Below are 23,737 nucleotides of genomic sequence, written 5' to 3'. Positions count from 1 at the left end.
ACACTGAACTCTTAAGTGTTTCTCTTATTTCTGCCCACTTACTCTCAGCCTCATCTTCCTCTTTCTCTTCCTGATTTCCTCATTAAATATGGACACTGCCTGAGCACCATTTTCTAGCTGCAGCCATACCAACAATTTTAAGACAGTAATTACTTCTGTATCTATGTTGCCCAAGTTTTACCTAGTCTTACTCTCTAACCTGCATTCCTACTTATGTGTAGGACATTTCTTCCTTATTGTTATGGTTTGTGTCTAGATGTCCCCCCCAAAGCCTCACACAGTCATTGGGGTGCCTTCTACAGGTTGTGATTAATTCATGATCCAATGCTGTGATTATGGGTGTGAGTGCTACACCTGTCCTGGGGCAGATAGTCTGAATGCAATGTGGGGGAAGGAGAGAGGCTTGCTAGCAGCCACAGCTGCTGCTCCTTCCTTTGCTTTTTGCTGTTTTCTACTGCCATGAACTGCTGCCCTCCACCATGTTTTACTCTGCCTTGAAGCCACCCTAGTATGGGCTGAAAACTCCACTAACTGTGAGCTAAATAAACCTTTCCTTCCTTAACTGTGGATGTTGGGTATTTTGTCCCAGCAATGAGTGAAAAGGAATGGAGACATGCTTACTTCACAGTAAAATGAAGTTCACTATGTTTCAAATCATACTCCATTCCTGCTGTGGGCTGAGCACTGTTCTAGAAATCAAGGAAACAAAGCAAACAAAACCTTTCCACAGAGATACCACTGACAACTAGGTTTTAACCTGATAACCTGGTTTATCTTGATAAAATACAAGTGTTTAGCCTGATAAATACAGGCTTTCAACAATCACAACTCAGCTCACCTGCCAACTTTGTACTTCTCTTCTGGTCACATGTTTTTCCCTTCAAACTTGAATATTGTTGCTCAAATGCTTTTCCAACTTTAAGCCTTTGCTGACAGTTACCACTGAGTTTTCCTTTCCCCAGTTCTACCTATGAAATGAAATTCAACCCAGCTCAGATGCCACCTCTGCTGCAAGCTTTCTTTGATCCTTCATCCTAACATGGTCTCTTCTTTCTTTAAACTGCTACAGAATATCTTTGGTGCCTTCACACAACAAACACTGTATGCTGCTTCTTTCTGAATAATGAAGATGATAATTATAATTCAAAAAGCCTATTCTGTTTACTTTTCATGCTTATATTGTGATGACTTTTAGTCTGGTAGTAATTTAAACAAAATTTGCACCATAAAATAAACCATGCTGCTGTGAGTTTTTGATTGTGACACATCAGATGAACTGTGTCTTGTCCAATAAAGGATATCATGAATCATAAAAAAAAGCCTATTCTTCCTGGAATATATATTTTAATTATTTATAAGCACATTAAGTGCCTGCAAGATAGCTTGGCAGTCTAAAGCACCTGCTTAGACAAGCACAGGGACTACGGCACCACAGTGGTCAATCCCTCCATCACATTAAGGGCAGACTGAGCCGGCCACATGCGCGTGCAGCACACATACACACCAAAATAAATAAATAAAAAATAAAATAATAATAATAAATAAATAAAATAAGCACATTAAGTAAAATCTGACATACTAAAACATTATGTTGGTTCAAGCTTTTACTGTTTTTCTTGGTAAAGAAAACATCCTAGCTATGAAAATGTCACAGAGAGCAGGTTGTGACGATCTCATTCAGACCTTTTAACAGACAAAAGCACTAGGCAAAACTTTGAAATTATTGTGTGACCTACTGCAGTATCAGCAATTTGGTTGCTCTCATTTTCCAGGAACTTAGAGCTCAATTTCTTTCTAATTCTGGCAATGAGATGTACTCTTTGAAATACCTCAGACAATGAATTTAAAACTTTTTTCAGTCTATCTCTGCCCTTGTTTATGGTTTTCCACCTGCAAAACCATTAAGACATTTGACACCCCACGATGTTTTCCCAGAAACCAAGCTAAATATAAGTTTAGAACGTCAAGTTTCAGACTGCATTGCTATCAAAAGCAGCAACATTGTCATGTCCCTGTGTCAAGCACAGGATTGGAAAAGTGAAGCTTCTGTTGGAGAAGTTCAGTTTCACAAAGCATTCCAATATGGCCTGCTCTTAAGAGACAATACACAAATTCCAGCTACATAAGTGTCTAAAAATGCAGGCTCAGCTGGGAGTGGTGATGTATGCCTATAATCCCAACACTCTGGGAGGCTGAGACAGGAGGATCACAAATTGGAAGGCAAACTGAACAACTCAGCAATTTAATGAGATAATCTCAAAATAAAAAGGATCTGGGATGTAGCTCAGTGGCTGTAGGTTCAACACCCACCATAAGAAAAGGAAAAACAAAAACAAAAATGCAGACTTGATATTTTCCATTTCTATTTGCCCCCATGTCAGAGAATGGTGACTAAAAAACAAAGGAACCAGCCCAATTATCATCACCCTGTGCCAAGGCAAAGGTGCAAGCTCCCAGTGTAAAGTGTCAGGACTTACTCTACCTGGAAGAGCCAGCTCCCACATGCAGGTACCACAGGAGTCACACTAGCTGCTAAGACTGAGGGACATATCCAGGTGGTCCAGTGAGGCCGGACTTGCAAGACATCACGAAGAACGAGGGAAGTAGGTTCAGATTTAAAGATAGCTTCAACTCACAGAACTATTGAGAATTTCTACTCAAACCAGGAAAATGGGGCTCTAATACGAGACTAAGTTTCATTTATTTTTCTCACATAACTCCTCAAATTGAGTTAACCTGTGGGAAAATCAACTGGCTTTACTGAGAATACTCATTTTTTCACAAGCAGACTTAGAATCTGATTTACAAAGTGCTTGATGAGCTTCTTAATAAATAACTGTGTAATCTCAAAAGACAGGGGAAAGTAAATGATAATACTTGTTTCAAGATGATGAAAGAGGGACAAAGATGACTCATCCATTGTCAATCCTATAGGAAGAAAAAAGAAGTTCTGAAATCCCTGTCTACTTACTAAGTCCTGTGGGCCACCCAAATTCAATTACATTTAAATCACCTTAAATCTCACAGGCGCCCTCCTGGTAGGGCCATAAACAAGGGGTAAGTCTGCTGAATTCAGCCCATGAGCCACTAAGAACTGAGTTAGTTCAGTGACACAGAGGTGTGCCAACAGCCAAAACACAAACTTCTGACACCAGGAAAGAGTTCATGTCCCAGCACTGTCTTCCAAGCTGAATGCTATCTGGCAAGTGAGGCTAACCTCACAGCCTCTGGGCCTTCCTGGCTTGTGAAATGAAAATCATGTCAATGCCTGCTCTACTTACACAGATGCAGATATTGTATATGAATATGCATTGCAAAATCTAAAACAATTACTACTCCTATTAGAAGCCAGCTGATTCCTAACTATACAACCATTTGTATTCAACAAATAATTACCAAGGAGCAGTAAGGTACCCAGACACTGTACTACTTTAGATGCTCGGGACACAGAAAAGAGCTTTTGCCTCTGAAGTGCTTAACAGATAGCTCAATAGCTAGCAGGAAAGAAATAAGAATAAAACGTGCCTTTCTGGAAGTATACAAAAGTATAATAGGAATATAAATAAGGAATCTGTTACTAATCACAGAATAAAGAACCTTCATTAAATGACAATCATATATATATATATATATATATATATATATATATATGAGATGATTTCACAAAGAAATTCAAGACAAAGGAAATAAACAGATAAACAGAACCCATTATACCCCATCTACAAAAGATGCTGCTTCTTCATGAGGCTGTCACTCTACAGTGTCAGTAGCCCAGGTCCCAACACAGTGAGCTCTCCATGAATGCACATGGGAAAGGTGAGAATGCACAGACATCCTCACAGCTTGCTTGCGTCCTTCTGTCCCACAGACATGGTCTCATCTAACATAAGTCCTTTGCTGGGTGGTAGTCTGTCCTAGGAAATGAGTAATTTCCTTCTTGTTGACTTTTAAGTCCTTAGGTCACTGCAGCTGACTAGCAGTAGGATGACAACTTCCCCCTTCAGTCTTCAAAAGAACCACACACTCACAAAACCAGTTCCTATAGCCACTCAAGGTAAATGCACAGGAGTAGCAATTAACTAGTTTTTCTTTTTTTTCTGCCATGCTAGAACCTGCTAAGAAGTGAAGCTGGGTCTTGTTTTGCTCTGTTTTGTTTTGGTATCGGGAATCACATACAAGACCTCACACTTGTCAGGCAGGTGCTGTGCCCTGAGCTATATCCCCAGCTGGATCTTTGTTAAACAGCAACCTCAATTGCAGAAACGGATGATGAGTCAGGTCAAAGCAAAAGGTGACTCCCCTCTGATTTGAGCTGACAGATCTAGTAGTGACAGGCTACTTCATGACCCCTCCCTGGCTTTCAGACTTAATCTACAACAATGACCTTGGCTACCAATCAGCCCCTGACCAATTTAAGCAGGAAGCAGGCAAGGCTGGCAAAGGCAGACAAAACACTGTCTGTGACCCTCAAAGATAACCACAAGATAAGGCAAAATAACAGAATGAGTCTTTGTTATTTAACTATGTACAAAATGAAAGTCAGGAAAGAAAAATATCACAAAGGACACAGGGAAAGTTTAAGACCCCTGAAGGACAAGTATACTAGGGCCCACATTTTCATTCCCAGAGTCTGGGATAAAATTAGTTTTTTCTTTCTTGCTTTCTTGCTTCCTTGCTTCCTTTCTTGACAGGGTCTCACAATGTAGTTCAGGCTGGGCTTGAGCTCACTATGTAGTCCAGGCTGGCCTCCAATTCACTGCGATTGTCCTGTCTCAGCCTGCCTCTGCTTCCCCTGTGCTAGGATTAGAGCTGTACCCCACCATGCCTAGCAGTTCTTAAAATTCTTAAACCAAGACTAAGATTAAATAATAAATAGCTAACATTTATGTACTACTTACTAAAAAGCAGACATTATGTTAAAACCTTTAGCTGCATTACATTGTTAAATCCTCACAACAATCCTTTGAGAGAGGCGCTATTATTATTATTACCATTTTCTAGACTGTGAAATTGAGATTAAAAAGATGAAGAAACTTTTCTAAGGTAATATGATCAATAAGTGCAAAGATTATGTAATACACAGTTACATGTATCAACTCAAAGCAAATTACCATGAAATAATATGCCAATATTTTACATACACAGTGTTTTCAATTTTAGTTCCAATTTGATCCCCAGGGCGTAGTGCAGGCTCCGCCCCTAGGGGCTGAGCCAGCGATTTGAAACTGGGCGTGGTGGCACAGGACTTTAATCCCAGTGCTTGAAAAACAGGAGGGTTACTACAAATCCAATCTGTGTAGTGAGACCCTGTAGACCTTGTACTAAATACATTTCAAAAAAAAAATTAGTGCCAAATGCTAGCTAAATTAAATTTCAAAATATTTTTGTTTTTATTTGTTAATCCTGCAACTCAAGAGAATGAATTAATACATATTGTACCTTTGCACCCAGGGAAATATTTGCTACGTAACTCATGCACACAAAAAAACACTTCTGAACTACCTCTGTGTTATTGCAAGTTCTCTAATGGAATGATAGATGAGAAGTCCCTGAACAAACAGAGTAGAAATACTGTTCTCTAACTAAATAGCTAACCTCAATTCTCTTTGTGACCTTGGACACATTATTTGGAATGTTTGCAAGGCTATAATAACTGTGACTTCATTTAGGCCAAACAAGTGCTTTTGCAAATGTTTACATAGTCTTAATTGCCCAAACCTTTTACTAATGTTTCCCTAAGAAATCATTTTTCATTTGGCTAATAAATAGAAATACTTGTAAAAATGTTTGCTTTAAAAAAAAAAAAAAAACCCTTGCAAACAAAAGTTTGTCAAAAAAATTAAAGAAATATTTTACAATTAGATGTTACCATAAATGATTAAAACATATTTTAACAAGGAAAGCAGTTGAAATAAATAGCCTCTGTACTCTAAAGCCTACTTAATGGCATGGAAGTAAGGCTATCAGTATTTATTTGGGTTTACACAAAATAACAAAATCGATCCATGACTTTCAGTCTTTAAGTCTACTAAAAGACAATATGAGCTCAGGTTTTATATTACTATACAACAGTGAAAATTAGACACCATTTATAATCCTTCAGTGCCTTTTTGGATCCCATGATCTGGAGTTAGACCTCATCTTAATCTTCTATACATCACTACACTATCAAGAGTGATTCTGGGCAAGCCACTCAAGCCTAAATTTTAGTTACTTTCTCTATAGCACAGGGGATATAAAGATGCCTGCCTTACTTTCAAAGGTGGTTTTTGACTGCAAGTCACATAACATAACATAGTATTTTATGAACTTCAAGAAATGATACAGGATGATAAAGGTGTCTGGCACCAAGAAAAGGTCATTACCTTCTCTTTGATCACCTTTTTTTTCTAGACAGTCTCACTATATAATTCAGGTTGCTCTTGAACTCACTATGTAGCTGACCTCAAACTTGCAGCAATCCTGTCTCAGCTTCCTGATGGCTAGAATTATAGTATATGCCACCACACCCAGCTTGTGTTCCCATTTAAAACCAACCAACTGGTGGAGAAAGTGGGGACTGTATTCAGTTTAGGGAGATCTAACAGGTTTTAAACTATTCAAAGGTCCCTCCTACATTGCTTAACGCAGCAGGAGTAGCTCCACATCAGCTTTTCTGGTGATCTCAGAATGGAGGATCCATTCAAAGTGGCACAAATGTTGCATACTTAAAAAAGGTAAAGCTCTTCTCAAAAACAAATGCACAAATGAAACCCTCTTTCACTCCCCAGCTTCCTTGATACGTATGGTAGAGTCCTCAACCTCTCTGTCTCATCCAAGTTCCTTCAAGGAGCTTGTTCTTCATACTTCCAGACTCCATTTTCTCCACCTATGCATTCTACCCCCAGGGGCAGCTGGTTCTACCCCAGCTGAACTTGCACAGGCAAAAGTCACCAACAGTTTCTGTGCTGCTCAACCCAGGGGACTTCACTGTGTATGACTGAGCACTCAGCAGTGTAACTCACTGAATACCCACTCTGCGCTATAGTCAGGAACCCCCAACACAGTCCCTTCTGGTATTCCCTGAGTCCTCTCTGTGTGCTCCATCACCAATGTGCAAGTCCCTGTTCACCCTATAACCCTCTATCTAGTTCTGCCTTCCCCAAGTCTCCTTTCCTGTGGCTGTGTTGTAGAGGAACACATAACTCAGACTCAACCCCCATATTCAACTGAACTTTGTAGGTAACAATCATAAATATCTATGCACCAAACACAGGAGCAAGGAGCTGGGGAGATAGCTCAGTAGAATAAGCACTCGCCTGGCAAGTGCAAGGGCCTGAGTTCAATCCCCAGTTCTGCCAAAAAAAAAAAAAAAAAAAAAACACGGGAGCACCCAACTATATAAGACAAATCTCAATGGACATGAAAAATCTAATATCCAATACCACAATCTTAACAAGAGACCTTAACACCCCCTTATCCCAGAAAAATAGGTCAACCAGACAAAAAATGAGCAAAGAAGTAGCAGAACTGAACCAGAGCTTGGAACAAATGGACTTAGTGGACATATACAGAGTGTTCCACCCAACAACAGCTGAATACACGTTTTTTTCAGCTGCACATGGGTCATTTTCTAAAATAGATCACATACTAGTCCATAGGTCATGCTTAAGTATATGCAAGAAAACAGAAATTATCCCATGCATATTATCTGACCAATGAAACTAGAAATAAACGACAAAAGAAGTAATTCACAACTAATGGGAACAAAACTGAATTGATCTTACATTCAAACATGGTCTTCCCTTGCAACAATTCTAGCATGAAGAGCAGCATCATCTATCCCTGCAATAGCACTAAGACCTTTCCAGCTCCTTCCACCACAATACTCCAAATCATCAATTCACATCAATTCTACTTCATAATATGTCAACGGTCCAGATCGCTCCATCTCTATTGCCTTAATTCAGTCTCCACCGTACAGTTGTCTTCTGTCTGATCTTCCTGATTCCTTTGCCACAATGCAGCCAAGTGGGCTTACTAAACTGTTGCCTTCTGGATAAACCATGCACCCCTCAACATGTATCTCCTACCCCTTTCCTCCCTGGGTTAATCTCTTCAACTTCACTCTCCACCTCATCCCTCACCCTTAATGTACCCTACTCTATCATCAGCTACAAAAATTTATAAAAACTAGAATTTTCCATGAACTAACTTCACCATTGTTTCCTCTGCCTAGAATGCTTCACCCTCTGCCCTTTCTCAAGTACCAGTCCCCCAAACTGATTAAATCCCACTAAGCTTTCAGGTCTTTCCTGTGAAATCACTTCTGCCCTCTTGGGTCCATTTGAATGGCCTGCTAATCCTCTCCCATAGCCTGATTTCCTCCACTGCACCCTCCTGCTGTGTTAAAGAAACCTGTTTACTTGTCTGTCTCCCCAGTCAGTGACTTTCACCAAGGATGGTGCCTGTATAGTTCAAGGCTGCACAGTATTCCTGGCACCAAATATATTGCCATGACCTAAAACAAGTGTTCAATCCTTCCTTGTTGAATTGAATAAATGAATGGATCCCTGAAGGTAGAAGACAAATTGTCCTGGAAAAGTTAGTGCTAGCAAAACTGGACCCAAAAGATGTGGGAGATCAGTTAGCTAATTTGGTGGGGCATAAACACTACTGGCTACGTTTCTGATGATCTGTAACCTTTAACAGGCTACATTTTTTTGTGACTGAAAAATAACATTAATAATCACATCTACAGACCACACCATAGACTAAATATTTGTTTCTCAGATCCGTGTCCTCAAGAAAACTGTATAGTGCACAGTAGGGCAGCATAGTTTGTAGTGAATCACATATTGGTGACCAGTGTTTTTTTTTTTTTTTTTGTGTGTGTGTGTGTGTGTGGTACCTGGGATCAAATTCAGCACCTCATGCTTGCCAGGCAGATGCTTATGCCACTGAGCTACAATTGTAATCTTTTTTTTTTTTTAATTTTATTTATGTGTGTGTGTGTGTGTGTGTGTGTGTGGCCAGCTCAGCCCACCAGGGGGCGGGGTTGGCTGGCATGTGGTGCTGGGGCATTGAACCGTGGTCCCTGTGCTTTGTTTTTTTTTTAGTTTTATTTTTACATTTTTTTATTTATTTATTGTGTGTGTGTGCGTGTGTGGCCAGCTCAGCCCAGCAGGGGGTGGGGCTGGCTGGCATGTGGTGCTGGGGGATTGAACTGCAGTCCACTGTGCTTTGCTAAGCTTGTTCTAAGTAGGTGCTTTAGACCACTGAGCCATCTCTCCAGCCCAGGTCCCTGTGCTTCGCTATGCTTGTTCTAAGTAGGTGCTTTAGACCACTGAGCCATCTCACCAGCCCAACAATTGTAATCTTGAGATAACTAAATATTTACCATATGCATAAATGTGGCATATTAACAATAAGCATCTAAGAAACAAAATGTAAACAAAAACAACATGGCTGACATCTCAACGACCTTTATATTTTGACTGGTTTTTACTCATATCTCATGCTATCAGTATCAAGTTTAAATTACACTCACAGACCAAAGAAAGTTTTACCTGCTGTTAGTAGGAAGGTAAATTATGGGGGGGGGGGTCTGTATTTGATATGATGCACAGTGGCCAATTAAATAAGAGCAAATAGAACATGGACTTCACAGCTGCTGGTACTTAGTTCTCTAATATTTGCCTTGCACCAAAAGCTAAAAAGGAGTGCTGCTCTTTATGAATTAAACACCAAATTTACTCTTAAAAAAAAAAAAAAAAGCAGTATCTTTTCTTTCATGGGATAACATTGCTGATGTAGCAAGTCAGCACTAGCTAGCAGCCACTGGGGCAAGATTTTTTCTTTCTTTCTTTTTTGGCCAAACACCTTTATTTAAGAATCATGTAAGAGTAAAAAAAATGATGACAGTAACTTTACACAAGGATATAAGATAAGTTGTTACTTGCTCAAGGGCCAGCCAGATAGCTCAATGGATTGAAGCGCCTGCTTAAACAGACACAGGGACCATGATCCTTGGGTGATCCAGGTGATCTGCCATAATATGCCGGCCCCACCCCACAGGTCACACTGAGAAGTGATTGAGACTGGGCATGGTAGCTCAGGCGACTGTTATCCAGCACTTGGGAGCCAGAAAACAGGAGGATCACGACAAGTCCAATCTGTATAGAGATCCTGTACTAAATACATTAAAAAAAAAAAAAAAAAGAATGACTTGCTCAAAAGTCGTTTCATTCACAACAGAAAGGGCCAGCCAAATAGCTCAGCGGACCAAATAGCTCAGTGGATCAAAGGGCCTGTAGGGGCCAGGGTTTTGATCTCCTGGCTTGCCATGCAGGCCCCGCCCTTGGGGGGATGCTGAGACAGCCATTGAGACTGGGCGTGGTGGCACACCCCTGTAATCCCAGCTCTTGGGAGGCTGTAAACAGGTGGATCACTACAAAAGTCTGAGCTAGTACTGAGACCCTGAACACCCTGTAGACCCTACCCTAAAAAAAAGAACAGGAAATATCTGGTATTACTTGCTTTTCTGCGGGTACTCATTATTTTACATTGAAATTACACATAGTGTAGTACAGAAGAGACCACTATTGGATTCCTGTTGTGGGCAACCTAAAAAGCCAAATGCAAATGCCAATGTAACCCAAACTTTTCTTTAATAAGTTATTAAACTGTTACAAGCTTTTACAAGTACAGACACAAATTGGTTTATTCAAGTCCCTGTTTACTTTTTGAAAGGAAATACCAGAACATACAGTGACAGAGGCAACATATTCACCATGGTCCATTACACACATATGGGCCCAGGGTTCTAAAATTATAGCAGTGACGATCACTATCCCAGTCTCTGACAGTGTCAGGTGTGTAACGTTTAGCAACGCAAAAGCATTTTATTTCAGCTTCTTAGGTAGTACTCTGTATCAGAAATGTTTATATCATAGCTCCAAATGCATAAGTCATTGTATGTGCTACCAATTTCATTTCCTTCTGTACAATTTTTCAGTTTTAAATCTGTCTACCAAATCTTGACTGACATTTTTTATAAACAACTCTATAAATACTTCACAAGCAAGTACTGTTGATAACCAAGATGAAACATACACTATTTTTAAACTATAAAAGAAATTCCACTAGATTTAGATAAACTGAAACAAGTATAGTTTTCTAGGTTATTTAATCAAGCTATTTCCAAGGTACACATTTGAGTGTATACCATTGTGACACTGTTAATTCTGAAATTTTTCTGCATTCAGTTTAAAAGGTGTTTCTTCCCAAGAAACTGAACTTTCCTATCAAATGCACTTGATCGAATAGGAGAGTTGGGTTCATAAAATGGATTCATTGCAAACTTTATATACAAATCATAAACCTCAGTAAAGAAGTTCTTTATTCCATCTTCTTGCTTTATATCATGAAGCATAATAAATCTCATATGGCCAGCAGTGACAAATGCTGACACAAACCACTCATTAAATTTGTCCACAGTTTTCAAGTACATGTTGTTTGAAAGCCACATGTTTTCATCCACAAGGTCAAGTGCAGCATGAGCGATGAACTGGTTCAGATGGCGATGATCATCTTTGGATTCTGCTTTCCCAGCTGGCAAAAATTCCATTTCAAAAACTGGATTATCATGGTGGCCAACGATTACAAAGTAGAAGCTTCCAGACATTGTCTTTAACATATGGTTCCTGTCAAGTGAGACGCAGACAAAGGAAACGCCCAGTCAATTCTTGGGTCTGAGGCCCATGCTCCACAGCTTCAGCCCAGAATCCCAAGACGCGTTCTGCGCTATAGTTACCAGAACATAGGGCAAAGTGAAGACAGGAAAGGGAGCCAATGGGAAGACAAAAGTAGGAGCAGGTGTCACTAGTAGTTCCAGAAACTATCTAGAGATCAAGAGTCCTCCCAAATTCTGCCCAAATGATCTAACCCTTTCCAGATTCTGATTAAAAATTAGAATTTCTGAAAGCAATAATTAAAATGGTAACCACCTTTCTGCTTGCTTAAATATGTAAATGATTTAACTTCAAAAGGCTATACACAAGACTGGAATTAGGTCTCTGATAAATATTGAATAAATATTAGCTTTTGATTACTTTTAACATACAGTACTGGTGCTGGTCCAGTTTGTTTTCCTGGTCCTTACAAGCCAGTTGTGTCTGTCTCTGTCTGTTTCTCTCTGGCAATGATTACATATTCTTCAAGGTTCTTTACTTTTCACTTACATAAGTAATCTGAGTATATGACCTAAAGCCTCAATCTCCTGATCTATGAGAAAACAACTGTCATGCACCTTCTGTTACTTCTGTAATGATATACAGGGGTGTTTCTACCATAAAGTTCTCAATGACTATCTTACAAGAGACCGAACCTGACTTCATTTTTGATCTTTCCAATATTTATTATTTTCTACCTAAGAAATTTTTCTACCACAAATTTATGAATTTTTATTGTCTATTATTACAGTGGAGATAACAATGAAAAAGTAGTAAAAATGTTTTAGATTCATTTTATTCTCCACAATCTTGATCTCTTTTAACATTTGTGATTATAACAAAATACTAGAAATATATTATTCAGCATTTTGAAACTATAGAAAAAATAAAAGACAAAACAACCAATACTAATTTATGTGATTAAAACACTGTCCCGTAATTGGCTCTTTAGCCCTTTCTAGCCCTATCTGACAGCATTTTGTATGTATGTTTTTCTATTGCATTCTCCCCCATATGGCTATTTGCCATTGCCATCACATTTTCACTCTGCTATGATTCATTATAAGTACCTTTTTAATATCTGTATAACACCCAATCTTTCAATGGTACTATAGTTTACCTATTTCCCTGTTACTGGGCATTTTGGTTATTGACAATACCTTTTAAACAAGGTTACACTAAACATCTTTGAACACTAACTTTTAAAAAAATTTTTTTTTTTTTCAGAACTGGTGATTGAACTCAGGCCCCTGCGCTTATTCTACTGAGCTATCTCCCCAGCCCCTAAAATGTTTCTCATAAGTTCTTTTGGATAGATTTTTGGAAGGTGAATTACTGGGTCATAAAGTATAAACATTATTGAGGCTGTTTATATATTTAATGGATATAATTGAGGCTTTTTATACATAAACTGACATACTATACTTTCCAGAAAGGTGATAATTGTGTGCTTCTCATAACATTTAAAATTGTCTATTTCATTGTATGCTGAATGATATAGAGAATCAGAACATTTATTTATTGAGGGGCAGGGGGCTCAGGCTGGCTTGAACTTACTATGTAGCCCAGGCTGGCCTCAAAATTGTAGCAGTCTTCCTGCCACAGCCTCTTTGAGTGATGAGATTACAAATGTGGTACTATGCCTGGCAAGAATTAGAACTTTTAGAAATCTATGTTACAGAGCTGAAAAATGTTACCTTGCTATTGTTTCTATTGTCATTTCTTTGACTAAAAGAAAGAATGCACTTTTGTATTCTATTCGCCATTTAATTTTTTCTATGGAAGTATGATAGCTTTTTGTTGCTATCATGAAATACATGATAATCAACTTATAAAGAGAAAAGGTTTACTAAAGTGCCTGCTTAGGCAGAGGGCAGCAGTTGGGGTTTCCCGGCATGCCATGCTGGTCCTGCCCCCAGGACCCGATGAGAAGATTGACACTGGGCATGGTGACACAAGCCTGTAATCCCAGCGCTTTGGAGGCTGAAAACAGCAGAATCACTACGAATCTGATTTACATAGGGACACCCTGCAGACCCTCTAGACCCTGTCCTAACTACAAAAAGAGAAGGGGGGGGAGGTATTTTGGCTCACAGTTTTGGAGGCTTCAAATCAATTAGCGTCTACTTAGGCCTTTGGCAAGGCTGCACATCATGGCTGAACAAACAATGGAGGAAAACTACTTACATCACAAGGCAGGAAATGAAGAGAGAACAAGGAAGGATCCTGAGTTGCCCAAGCCTTTACAGGAGACACCCCCACAGATCTCCCACCTTTTAAAAGTTTAACCATCTCCCAACACTGCTATCCTGGGGACCAAGCTTATGACATCTGAGCCTTTAGGACAGTCATAACCCAAACTACTCTAGACTGTCTATTCTTAACTGTTGGCCCATTCCTCTGCTGTGGTGGTCTGTATTAGTTTCCTACTGCTGCACAACAAATCGCAATCTAAGTAGTTTCAAAGACTACCAATTTATCACCTCATCATATTCAAGGCCAGAAATCTGGTGGACATGGCCAGGTTCTCTGCTCAGGTCTCTCTCATGAGGCTGAATTTAAGGTCTGGCTGGGCTCTTATCTAGAAACTGGTGAAGGGGGGCTTGCAGGTTAGCTCAGTTAGCACTGGCTTGGGCAAACTCTGTCAGTTGCAGAGGACTGTGGTTCAATCCCCAGCTCCACATGCCTCTGCACCAGACCCACCAGACCCAAACTTAAAGCAGCCTGAGGGGGTGGGGGGACTCCTCAAGTTTTAAAGGGCCAGCCTGATAGCTCAGTGAACTAAAGTGCCTGCTTAGGCAGAGCAAAGTGGCTTGGTTTGATCCCAGGTGTGCCATGCCGGCCCTGCCCCTGGAGTGCGCTGAGGAGACGATTGAGACTGGGCATGGTGGCATGCCTGTAATTCCACCACTTGGGAGGCTGTAAACAGGAGAATCACTAAGATCTACATGATCTAAGTGAGACCCAGAACACCCTGTAGACCATGCCCTAAATACAGAGAAGAAAAAAAAAAGACTGGTGAAGAATCCTGTTCCAAGTTCGTCTAGAGCAATCTGGGCTGAGATTCTCATTTCTATTTTAGTTGTCAATTGGGACCCAGGTTCAGTAATAGGAATCCTTCAAATTGCTTGAGGTTGTTTGAGTTCCTTCTCAGGGGCATCCTTCCAACTTTAAAACAGCAACATGCTAAATCCTTTCAGCTTTCAATTCTCTGATTTCCTTTTATGGGCACCTGTGGCCAACTAGGCCCACCTAAATAATCTCCCATTTTAAATTCAATTGTACCATAGTATAACATAATCCAGGGAATGCTGTCTTAATTTACGCACTGGTTCTAGGGATAAGGGTAAACAATCCTGGTGGAGGGGCATTTTTAGAATTGTACCTGCAGCAATCTTAAGTATTATTTCTCATAATTTATGATAAATCACAATTCATGCAATTGTGATGAATGAATGAATGTATCTTCCTCGTAATGGCTAGAAGCTGTATATTTCCACTGACAAAGTCAACTGAAGACAAGATGCTGTGTACAAAGATTTTAAGTACATAACTTTGCTAATGCTGTGGTTATACATTTTTACATTTTTAACTGGGGTAAAATATACATAAAAAGTTTACTGTATTAATTATTTTAAAGTGAACCATTCTATTAAGTACTTTCACACGGGTGTGCCACAAGTCCCCAGAATACTCTTCACCTGAAAAACTGAAACTCTATACCCACTGGACTACACATCTCTTTCCAGGGCCAGGGAGATAGCTCAGTAGAATAAGGACTTGCCTGGCAAGCGCAAGGTTCTGAGTTCAATCCCTGGTGCTGCCAGAATAAATGAATAAAACTCATCTCTCTTTCCTCAGTAATCACCATTCTACTTTTCAACACTAGTATATTTTTATTTGATGTATTTATTAACAAACATCCATATAGTCATTTCAACATACTAGTGCTATTCTAAGCAATTTGAAATGTTAACTTTAGAAATAGTTAATCCTCATAAAAACCCTGAGGTCAATATAGTTATTGTTCTCATTGTACAGATGGAGAAATGTAGCAAAGACGAGTAAACTGCCTAAGATTACATAACAAAGTGACCAGGTAAGAAATCAGACTCTGGAAGTATGGCTCTGTAGTTCTTGCTGTGAACCATAACATCATGAAAGAAATTCACTGTAAAGAAACTCATCAGTCATTAAGGTTATTTTTCAATGCATGATTTTTAAAACACTTGTCTCATGCAATTAACCTAGTATTTGTCCCCTACCTGAAAGGCTATATGATCAAGATGACATACTTTTATTGACCATTCTGAGACAAAAGCCATGTTTTTGTTGAGGAATTTCCTCCAAGTAAATAAAACAAAAACTACTTAGTATTTTATAGGCACACCGATTAAATGTGGTATTTTACAATAAAATAATTAAATACAAACCACAATTCACTATGATTACTAAAATTTGGTACAACAAAAAAACCCAGGTGTTTCTAACTCTTCAAAGTTTGCAGGTGAAAAACCTTTCAAGTAAAGTTTACAACAGCATGACTCAACTTCAGTTTAACCTGGTAAATTCAAATTTGTTTTGCTTTGCAAGCTATACATACTGGCTAGTCTTAATTTGTCATCCAACTGCATATCTCTGTAATGATGTATTGTATTCAAGGAGTGGGTCTGAGATGGCCTTATCTTGATGTTTTAGCTTAGTAATTCTTTCATACAAGACCAACCCACGCCTGTCACCAGTCATGTGATGTCATCCGCCATACGTTTCCAGCGGGCAGAGCAGACCCGGCAGCCTCGGTCCCCTGGCGCTCGGTTGAACTCGGGCTCCCACCACCCGGGGAGAGGACAACAACAGCGGCCCGCGCAGGTCCACCCGTTGCGACCACCATACTTTCTACTCTAAATTCACCTGACACACAAACAAGCCAAGCACGCCTCTCGCACTTGTGCCTCGCTCGTTATCCGATGCGAGGCAGTGCAGTCTCCACACAAAACGGCGCCTGGGAGAAACAGCAGAATCACTGCTACCTCAGGGCGCCTCTCGGTCGCACGCACGAGCCTGTCACCCATTCCTCCCCTCACCGCACCCTCACCCCATTTGCCCCGCCGGCCGGCTAGGCAGCCGGGAAGCCCGCAGGAGCTCACCTGCGGCCCACCGCCCTTACCTGCGAGGCCTGTAGGCTTCTTGGAGGCCGTCAGCCAGTCCTCCAGCTCGCCGCCACAGCGCGTCCGACCACCGGCCCGGCTCTGTTTACAAGCGGCGTCTCGCTGTCCCACGCTGAAAAGATTCCCCCCGCTCCGCCCGGCAGCCGGACCCAAGCGCTTAAGGTTCCGGTCCGCGAAGAACTTGGCTCTCTGCTTCCATCCCCACCACCCCAGGCCCGGCCTGAGCCACTTGCTTTTGTGTTCTTAGGCACAGTTTTCAACACTTATCTTGTGAAAGCAGTCGCGTATGCTATAGTGTCTCCTCGCTGCTGCACTGGAGGCCAAATGGCTGTTTATAATTGCAGATCTTCCCTTGGAAAACCAGTACCAGCTCAGCTTTTTGCACCCCCTGTGTAAGAGAATTACTCAGTGACAAAGTCTCTCCTGAAGTAGCCCTGGTGGGACCCAGTGCACCTCGGTGCAAGTTTCCAGCTGCGATGTTAACTAAGTGTATTGGTTGACATATTATGTCATCTTGGGACTAAAAAGGCTTCCATCTAGATTTCAAAGGGTCTAAAAAGCCAATGTGCCCCGGAGAGGGCAGTGTATAAAACTGTGAGTAAAAAGCCTATTCAGTAAAAACCCCGAAAGTTTAAAAAAGCCAAAATCCTATATTGTCTAAAAAAAAAAAAAAAAAAAAAAAAACTACAAAGAGGGAGCAAAGCCAGCCCCCCAAAAAAGCAATGAGAGTGACCAACAAAAGTGCCATAGGGATGGATCTGTATTAGTCTCTCAGAGCTCACAATTCACCAATTGCTTGCCCTTCTGAATTTTGGACTTGTTTTGTTCCCAAAGGTCTGTATCCTGCTGTGTGCACCTTTTAAAATAATATAATGTTTATTTTGTGCCTTTTATGTTAAAAGTGTTTTAACTTTTCATTTATGCAGGGGCTCACAGCTAAGAGTTTGCCTTAAATCTTAAGAGTCTTGCGACTTAGACTTTTCAACAACAATAAAATTATTAGGACTTTGACATCTCTCAGAGATAGACTAAAATGCCTTTTACATAAAGAGATACACAAAAGTGTTTGTGGGGGGGGGTGTCCTGGGCAAAATGTCATGGTTCTAATACAATATTCAAGTTATAAAATGTTAATACGTCTATGTACCTGAAAACTGGTTTTAAAAAATGTGTGTTTGCCAAGTTGACATGGGTGGATTGTACTGGTTGATACATCATGTTAATTTGAGAAGTTTAGAAGTTTAAGGGCTGGCCAGATAGCTCAGTGGACTAAAGCACCTCCTTAGACAGGCTCAGCAACCAAAATTTGATCTCCCCCTCCACACCCCTATGCCGCCTCTGGGCATGCTGAGATGTGATTGAGACTGGGCGTGGTGGCATGTGCCTGTAATTCCAGCTTTTGGGAGGCTGAAAACAGGAGGATCACTATGAGTCTGATCTATGTAGTGAGACCCTGTAGACCCTGTACTAAATACATTTTTTAAAAACTTTAACTGTGACTCAACAGAGAGCCAGGATTCTTAGTTGTAAACATCTTCATCCTGTGCAAGAGGAGGGCGTGGACATTGTGTGAGTTCTACACCTGAAGCTTCAGGGTAGCTCGTTTATAATATAAGAAGGGGAGAGAGGCTACCACTGCTACTGTCCTTCCCTTTGCTCTTCACTGTTTTCTGCTGCCATGAACTGCTCCTCCCTGCCTTGTGCCACTCTGCTTGGGAGCCAGCTTAGTATAGATTGAAACCTCCACAAACTATGAGCTGAAGAAACTTTCCCTTCCTTAATTTTGGGTGTCAGGTATTTTGTCTCAGCAACAACTAAAAAGTAACTGAGACACTAGGCTTTCCTGTTGCATCCAGCATGTTAGAAGACAGTGGCTTTGAGGGGGGGTTGTAGATTCCCACCAAAACAGAAGTTGTATGCAGTACTCAGAGATGGGGTGTGGGGTGCTCTGCATTGATACCCCAGGTTTACACCCCCAGTGATTTTGGCTGCTTTGCAACTCCCCGCTTTGTCCTGCATCATAGCATTATTCTTAGCCATCTTCCCAATTCATAAATACATGCTCACTTTTCAGTTGTATCAGCTTGTCCACTTCCACTGCAATCTCATCCACATGTTTCTTCAGGGCAGAATATTTTGATTTCACTCACCAGCAGGGGATGGGAACCTAACAGTGCCCAATGTGTATATATTTGACTGAATGAGTAAGCAATGCAAAAGGGAAATGCCAGAGGGGTCAGAGACATCAACATAATGGAAACTGTAAAACTGATTGCAGCCCCACTCTCAAAAATTAATAAGCAAACCTTTAACTACTTAGTATTTTTTAAAAATCACCTTTGGTTGATATTTAGAAAACTTTTTTAAAATTTTGCAGTACATTTTGTAATTTGCAGTATATTTTTTGTTTTTATCTGAACTTATAGTGTTCTCATTTGCCTCAAGACTCTGTAAGGTGAGAGACCTCATTAGAGGGATGAGACCTCCCAACCCTCCCCATTGCCTGTCTCCTTTGTGCTCATTAAGAGGCAGCCAGATGACGTCACACCTTTCCCAGAAACTCTGACAGGTCAGACTGCTCCTAAAGGAAGTCACGTGTTCTTCTGCAAACAAACGCACACACTGTGCTGCTTTCCTGACTACACTCATCAGATGAGCAGTTCTCAAAATTCATCATGTAATAGAATCTTTAGGAGTCATGTAATGTATGGAGATCCTTGTTAAAATGCAGATTCTGAATCCATAGGTCTGGGATGGAATCTCTAAGGGGATGTCACATTCTGAATGTCGAAGTTCCCAAGTCATACACACACATACACACACACACACACACACACACACACACTTTTATTCCAGAGGTCTACCTACATTGTAGTCCTGAATTCTGTGATGATTTCAGACAACTTCCTCAAAGTACTTCCCGTGTGGGCCACTACCCTCTGATAAAAACTACACCAGTCTGTGAAGTCTGAGTTCAGGATCCACGCATTGTTGTTTTTCTACTGTATGTTACGCACAGGTCTACAAATAAAATGCACTCAAAAAAACATGTTTGCAAATGACCTAATTTACTTACTATCTCAACTATAGATTCTCAGCATCAGAAAATAAATGCCAGATTCAGGGCCAAGAATATTCTCAGCTGAGCAGCTGCTGGCTGGTAGACCTGTTTGTCAGTTTACTTTTGAAGTCCTGGGGATTGAACTCAAGACCTTTTCACTGAGCTACAGCCCCAGACCATTTGTATTTATTTTGAGATTGGTTCTTGATAAGTTGCTAAGTTCCAAGGCTCAAATTTGTCATTCCTAGGCCAGCAAGATAGCTCAGCAGACTAAGCACCTGCTTAGGCAAGCACAGAGACTGGGGCTCTAGCCCTGGCACCACATGCCATGCTGGCCTGCCCCTGAGTACACTGAGCTGGCAGCCTAGTCCAGGCAGGTATGGTGGCGCATGCCTGGAATCCCAGCACTGGGAGGCTTCAAACAGAAGGATCACTATAAGTCTGAGCTGCATAGTGAGACCCTGCACAAAATACAAAGAAAAAAATTGTGATTCTCCTGCCCCAGCATCCTGAAGTGCTGGGAATACAGGCATATGTCACCATGTCTAGCAGCTGGGAATATTTTACACCTTTAAATTTAAAATGCCTGTCTTTTACTTTGAGTAACTAATTTGAGCATAAAATAAAAATTATTTTTAAAGTAAAAATAATATATAAATAAATAAATCTAAAATTGCTGGGCCAGCGAGATAGCTCAGTGGACTAATCATCTGCTTAGGCAAGCATAGGGACCAGGGTTTGATCCCCGTACCACATGCCTTGTGGGCCCTGTCCTCAGATGTGCTGAGTCAGTCACTGAGACCAGGAATGGTGGTACACACCTGCTATCCCAGCCCTGGGGAGGCTAAAAACAGAAGGATCACTCTGAGTCCAAAATGCACCACCACACCCAGTCTCAATTGCCATCTCAGCATGCCTCACGGGCAAGGCCAGCACAGCAGGACTGGGGATCAAACCCCTGGCCCCAGCACCTGCTTATAGGTGCTTTAATCCACTGAGCTATTTGACTGGCCCTATTTATTTAATTTTTTAAAAAGTCATTTATTTATTTATTTAGTACAAGGTCTCACTATGCATCTTGGATTCATAGTGATCCTCCTGCCTAAGTCTTGTGGTATCGGGGATCAGACTCAGGTCCTTGTGTTTGCCAGGTAGTGCTTAGGCCATTGAGCTATCTCACCAAGCCCCATTTTTTAAAAAATAGACCATTTTTTATAGCAGTTTTAGGTTCACATCAAAACTAAGCAAGAAGTACAGGGTTCTCATGCACGCCTCACCACCACATAAGCACAACCTGTTCTGTTATCAGTATCCTACACAGCAGTTGTACACGTGTTACAATCCATGAAACTACATGAACATGTCATTGTCACCTAAAGTCCATAGTTTACATTAGGGCCACCCATATGTTTAAACTTTTTTTTTTATTTTAGGGAAGGGTCTACAGGGTGTTCAGGGTCTCACTACTAGATCAGACCCGCAGTGATCCACCTGTTTACAGCCTCCCAAGAACTGGGATTACAGGCACGCATCACCATGCCCAGTCTCAATTGTCATCTCAAATGCGCCCCAGGGGTGGGGCTGGCATGTTAAACTCTTATATGCTGCATCATTACTTCAAATTTTAATTGACCTTTAAATGCTGCTTATTGCTAAAATGAGTTTAGACCCCATAGACTGACATTTGAGGCTCTCTACTTTGCTGCCATCCTCCATGGGTATTGCCTGGTTTTTCTTTACTCAACACTCTCAATTCTTTTGGGAAACTGTCCCTACCTCTAAGTGACAGGGAAACATCTCATCAATGCTAATTTTATCCCACTACCTTTGGCACCCTTGACTGAGTTGCAGTGCTTGACCCAAGGGTGTATGTGTGACCTAGTCAATCAGTTGTTCCCTGGGATTTTCTTATTTGAAGCTGTTGCAGGTAGCTGAATTAGATAGAAATATTATAGACAGTCAGATAGGGCCAGGCCCTTGAAGGAGATAACAAGGAAGACAAGATACCTTACAACTGTAAGAGGGATGGATGTTCCCGCTGTGGGCCAGACCTAAAGGCCAAAGATCGAGTAAATGCTACCTCCCTAAAGATTAGCAACCAGGATTGATCATCACCCTGAGGAAGCCTGAAAGAATCATTAAGCTGACTACTACCAACTAGCTACTGAACAAAGTCCTGTTTTATATTTGTGCCCACTTGCTATGTGGCTTGCTTCTCCATTTAGTCCTGGACTTAATTTTACATGAGCAATGATGATTGCAATCTCATTGGTTGACCATGGTTTTGTCCCACCTCAGCAAATTCGCATGTTCTCCACTTTAGACCCACATGGTTTTACACTATAAAAGTCCCTGGAAAAGACAGCTTCCTGGGGACCACCCACTGGGACCCCCCTCCTGTCCCTCTCTCGGACAGTAGCTTTCTTTCCCCCAATAAATATATTTTGCTCATAACCTCCGTTCATTCCTAAAATTCATTCTTTGGTTTTAGAGAACACAAACTCATTCCAAGTATCTTTCAGATTGGGAGTTTCATTTTTCCCCCTATATCATTGGAGGTCATCCATGGAGATCATTTTCTCCCTATATCATTTGGAGGTCATCCACCAAGATCATTTTCTCCCTATATCAAAGCTATGAAAAGAAAAATACCTTGCCTGTTGGGTCAGAGAGCAACCAGGATGTGAACTGGAGGCCCCCACAGGCCATCTTTTCTACCATTTGGGGAGTGCCCATCTGCAGAAGGAGGGAAGAAGTTAGATGGAGTAGAGTGGGAGAAACACCAAAGGATGAACAGATTCTGTGTGAGGAAAGTGGGAAAGTGAGATTATGAGCTAACAACCTCACTCTTATTGATATAGGGGAATGAAACTCCTGACCTGAAAGGTACCTGGGATGAGTTCATGTTCTCTAAAACCAAAGAATTAATTTTAGGAACAAACTAAAGTTAACAACAGAACATTTATTGGAAAGAAAGCTTCTGTCTGAGAGAGAAGGACAGAAAAAAATAAATAAAATTAATAAATTAATTAATAAATAGTATTTGAAAGGCCAAGCATGGTGGAACACACCTATAATCCCAGCACGGGAGCTGAGGCAGGAGTACTGCTGCAAGTTCAATGCCACTGGTGCTACATAAGTGAGTTCAAGGCCAGCCTGAGTTGCATAGTGAGACCCTGTCTCAAAATTAAAAAAAAAAATTATTTGACGCATAATCAGACACATTTTGATGTTTTTTTTTTTTTTTTGAACCGGAGATTGAACTCAGGCCCTTGTGCTTGCCAGGGAAGCGTTTATTCTACTGAGCCATCTCCCCAACCCTTTGGTGTCATTTAAAGCTGAAAGTTTTAAATATACCCTACCCATTCCCCAAAGTATACCCACATAAAGATGATTAGGGTATTCATTAAGAGCAATATAACATAATTAGTTTGTCTTTATAAGCAAATTAAAGACATTTGAGATGTAAGGGGACTGGGAAGATGGCTCAGTGGAATAAGTGCTTCCTTGGCAAGCACAAGGACCTGAGTTCAATCCCTGGTTCCATAAAAAAAAAAAAAAAAAAAAAAAAGATGTAAGGTATTACAATCACAAATGGAGGTACTCACTGAAAGTATAAATAATTCTGTTATTCAGCTGGTAGGCAACCACAAGGCCATGCACATTGTTAAAATACTAAAACATTACCCTATATATGTATAAATAACTTCTTTTCTAAACTTTCTAGGTATCCTAAGTTTTCTGAAAAACTTTATACATCCTGAGATCCAACATCCAAAGCATTAATACCTTAAGCT

The 23,737-nt window shown here is 40.7% G+C and overlaps 2 protein-coding genes across 4 annotated transcripts in view; both read right to left on the bottom strand.

The window, feature by feature from the left end:
* Nucleotides 1–16,957, bottom strand: part of Plekhm3 (pleckstrin homology domain containing M3) — a 221,798-nt gene extending 204,841 nt beyond the window's left edge. The window contains exon 1 of one of the 2 annotated variants that reach the window (XM_004626625.2): nucleotides 16,879–16,957. The gene's annotated coding sequence lies outside the window, so the exon portion shown is untranslated. Of the gene's footprint in view, nucleotides 1–16,858 lie in introns of both variants that reach the window. The other variant, XM_023710025.1, reaches the window with a different exon arrangement.
* LOC101592872 (trafficking protein particle complex subunit 2-like) lies at nucleotides 11,152–16,959 on the bottom strand. 2 transcript variants are annotated; one of them, XM_004626623.3, is made up of 2 exons: nucleotides 16,879–16,959; nucleotides 11,152–11,684 (listed from the first exon to the last, which is right to left on the bottom strand). In XM_004626623.3, the coding sequence occupies exon 2, from the start codon at nucleotides 11,675–11,677 to the stop codon at nucleotides 11,243–11,245; it is 435 nt and encodes a 144-aa protein (XP_004626680.1). In that variant the 5' UTR covers nucleotides 11,678–11,684; nucleotides 16,879–16,959; the 3' UTR covers nucleotides 11,152–11,242. The 2 variants fall into 2 exon arrangements, with proteins under 2 accessions (XP_004626680.1, XP_023565795.1); XM_023710027.1 differs by having other exon boundaries at nucleotides 16,859–16,947.
* Nucleotides 16,960–23,737: the final 6,778 nt, after the last annotated feature.

This window comes from Octodon degus, unplaced genomic scaffold, assembly GCF_000260255.1.
Source record: "Octodon degus isolate 3935 unplaced genomic scaffold, OctDeg1.0 scaffold00016, whole genome shotgun sequence".
Lineage (NCBI taxonomy): Eukaryota > Metazoa > Chordata > Mammalia > Rodentia > Octodontidae > Octodon > Octodon degus.
Note: the sequence above shows the minus strand (reverse complement) of the source record. Positions and strands in the feature narration are given on the sequence as shown.

Coding starts and splice junctions, on each gene's coding strand:
- LOC101592872 (XM_004626623.3), bottom strand. CDS start 11,677: ATGTTAAAGACAATGTCTGGAAGCTTCTACTTTGTAATCGTTGGCCAC.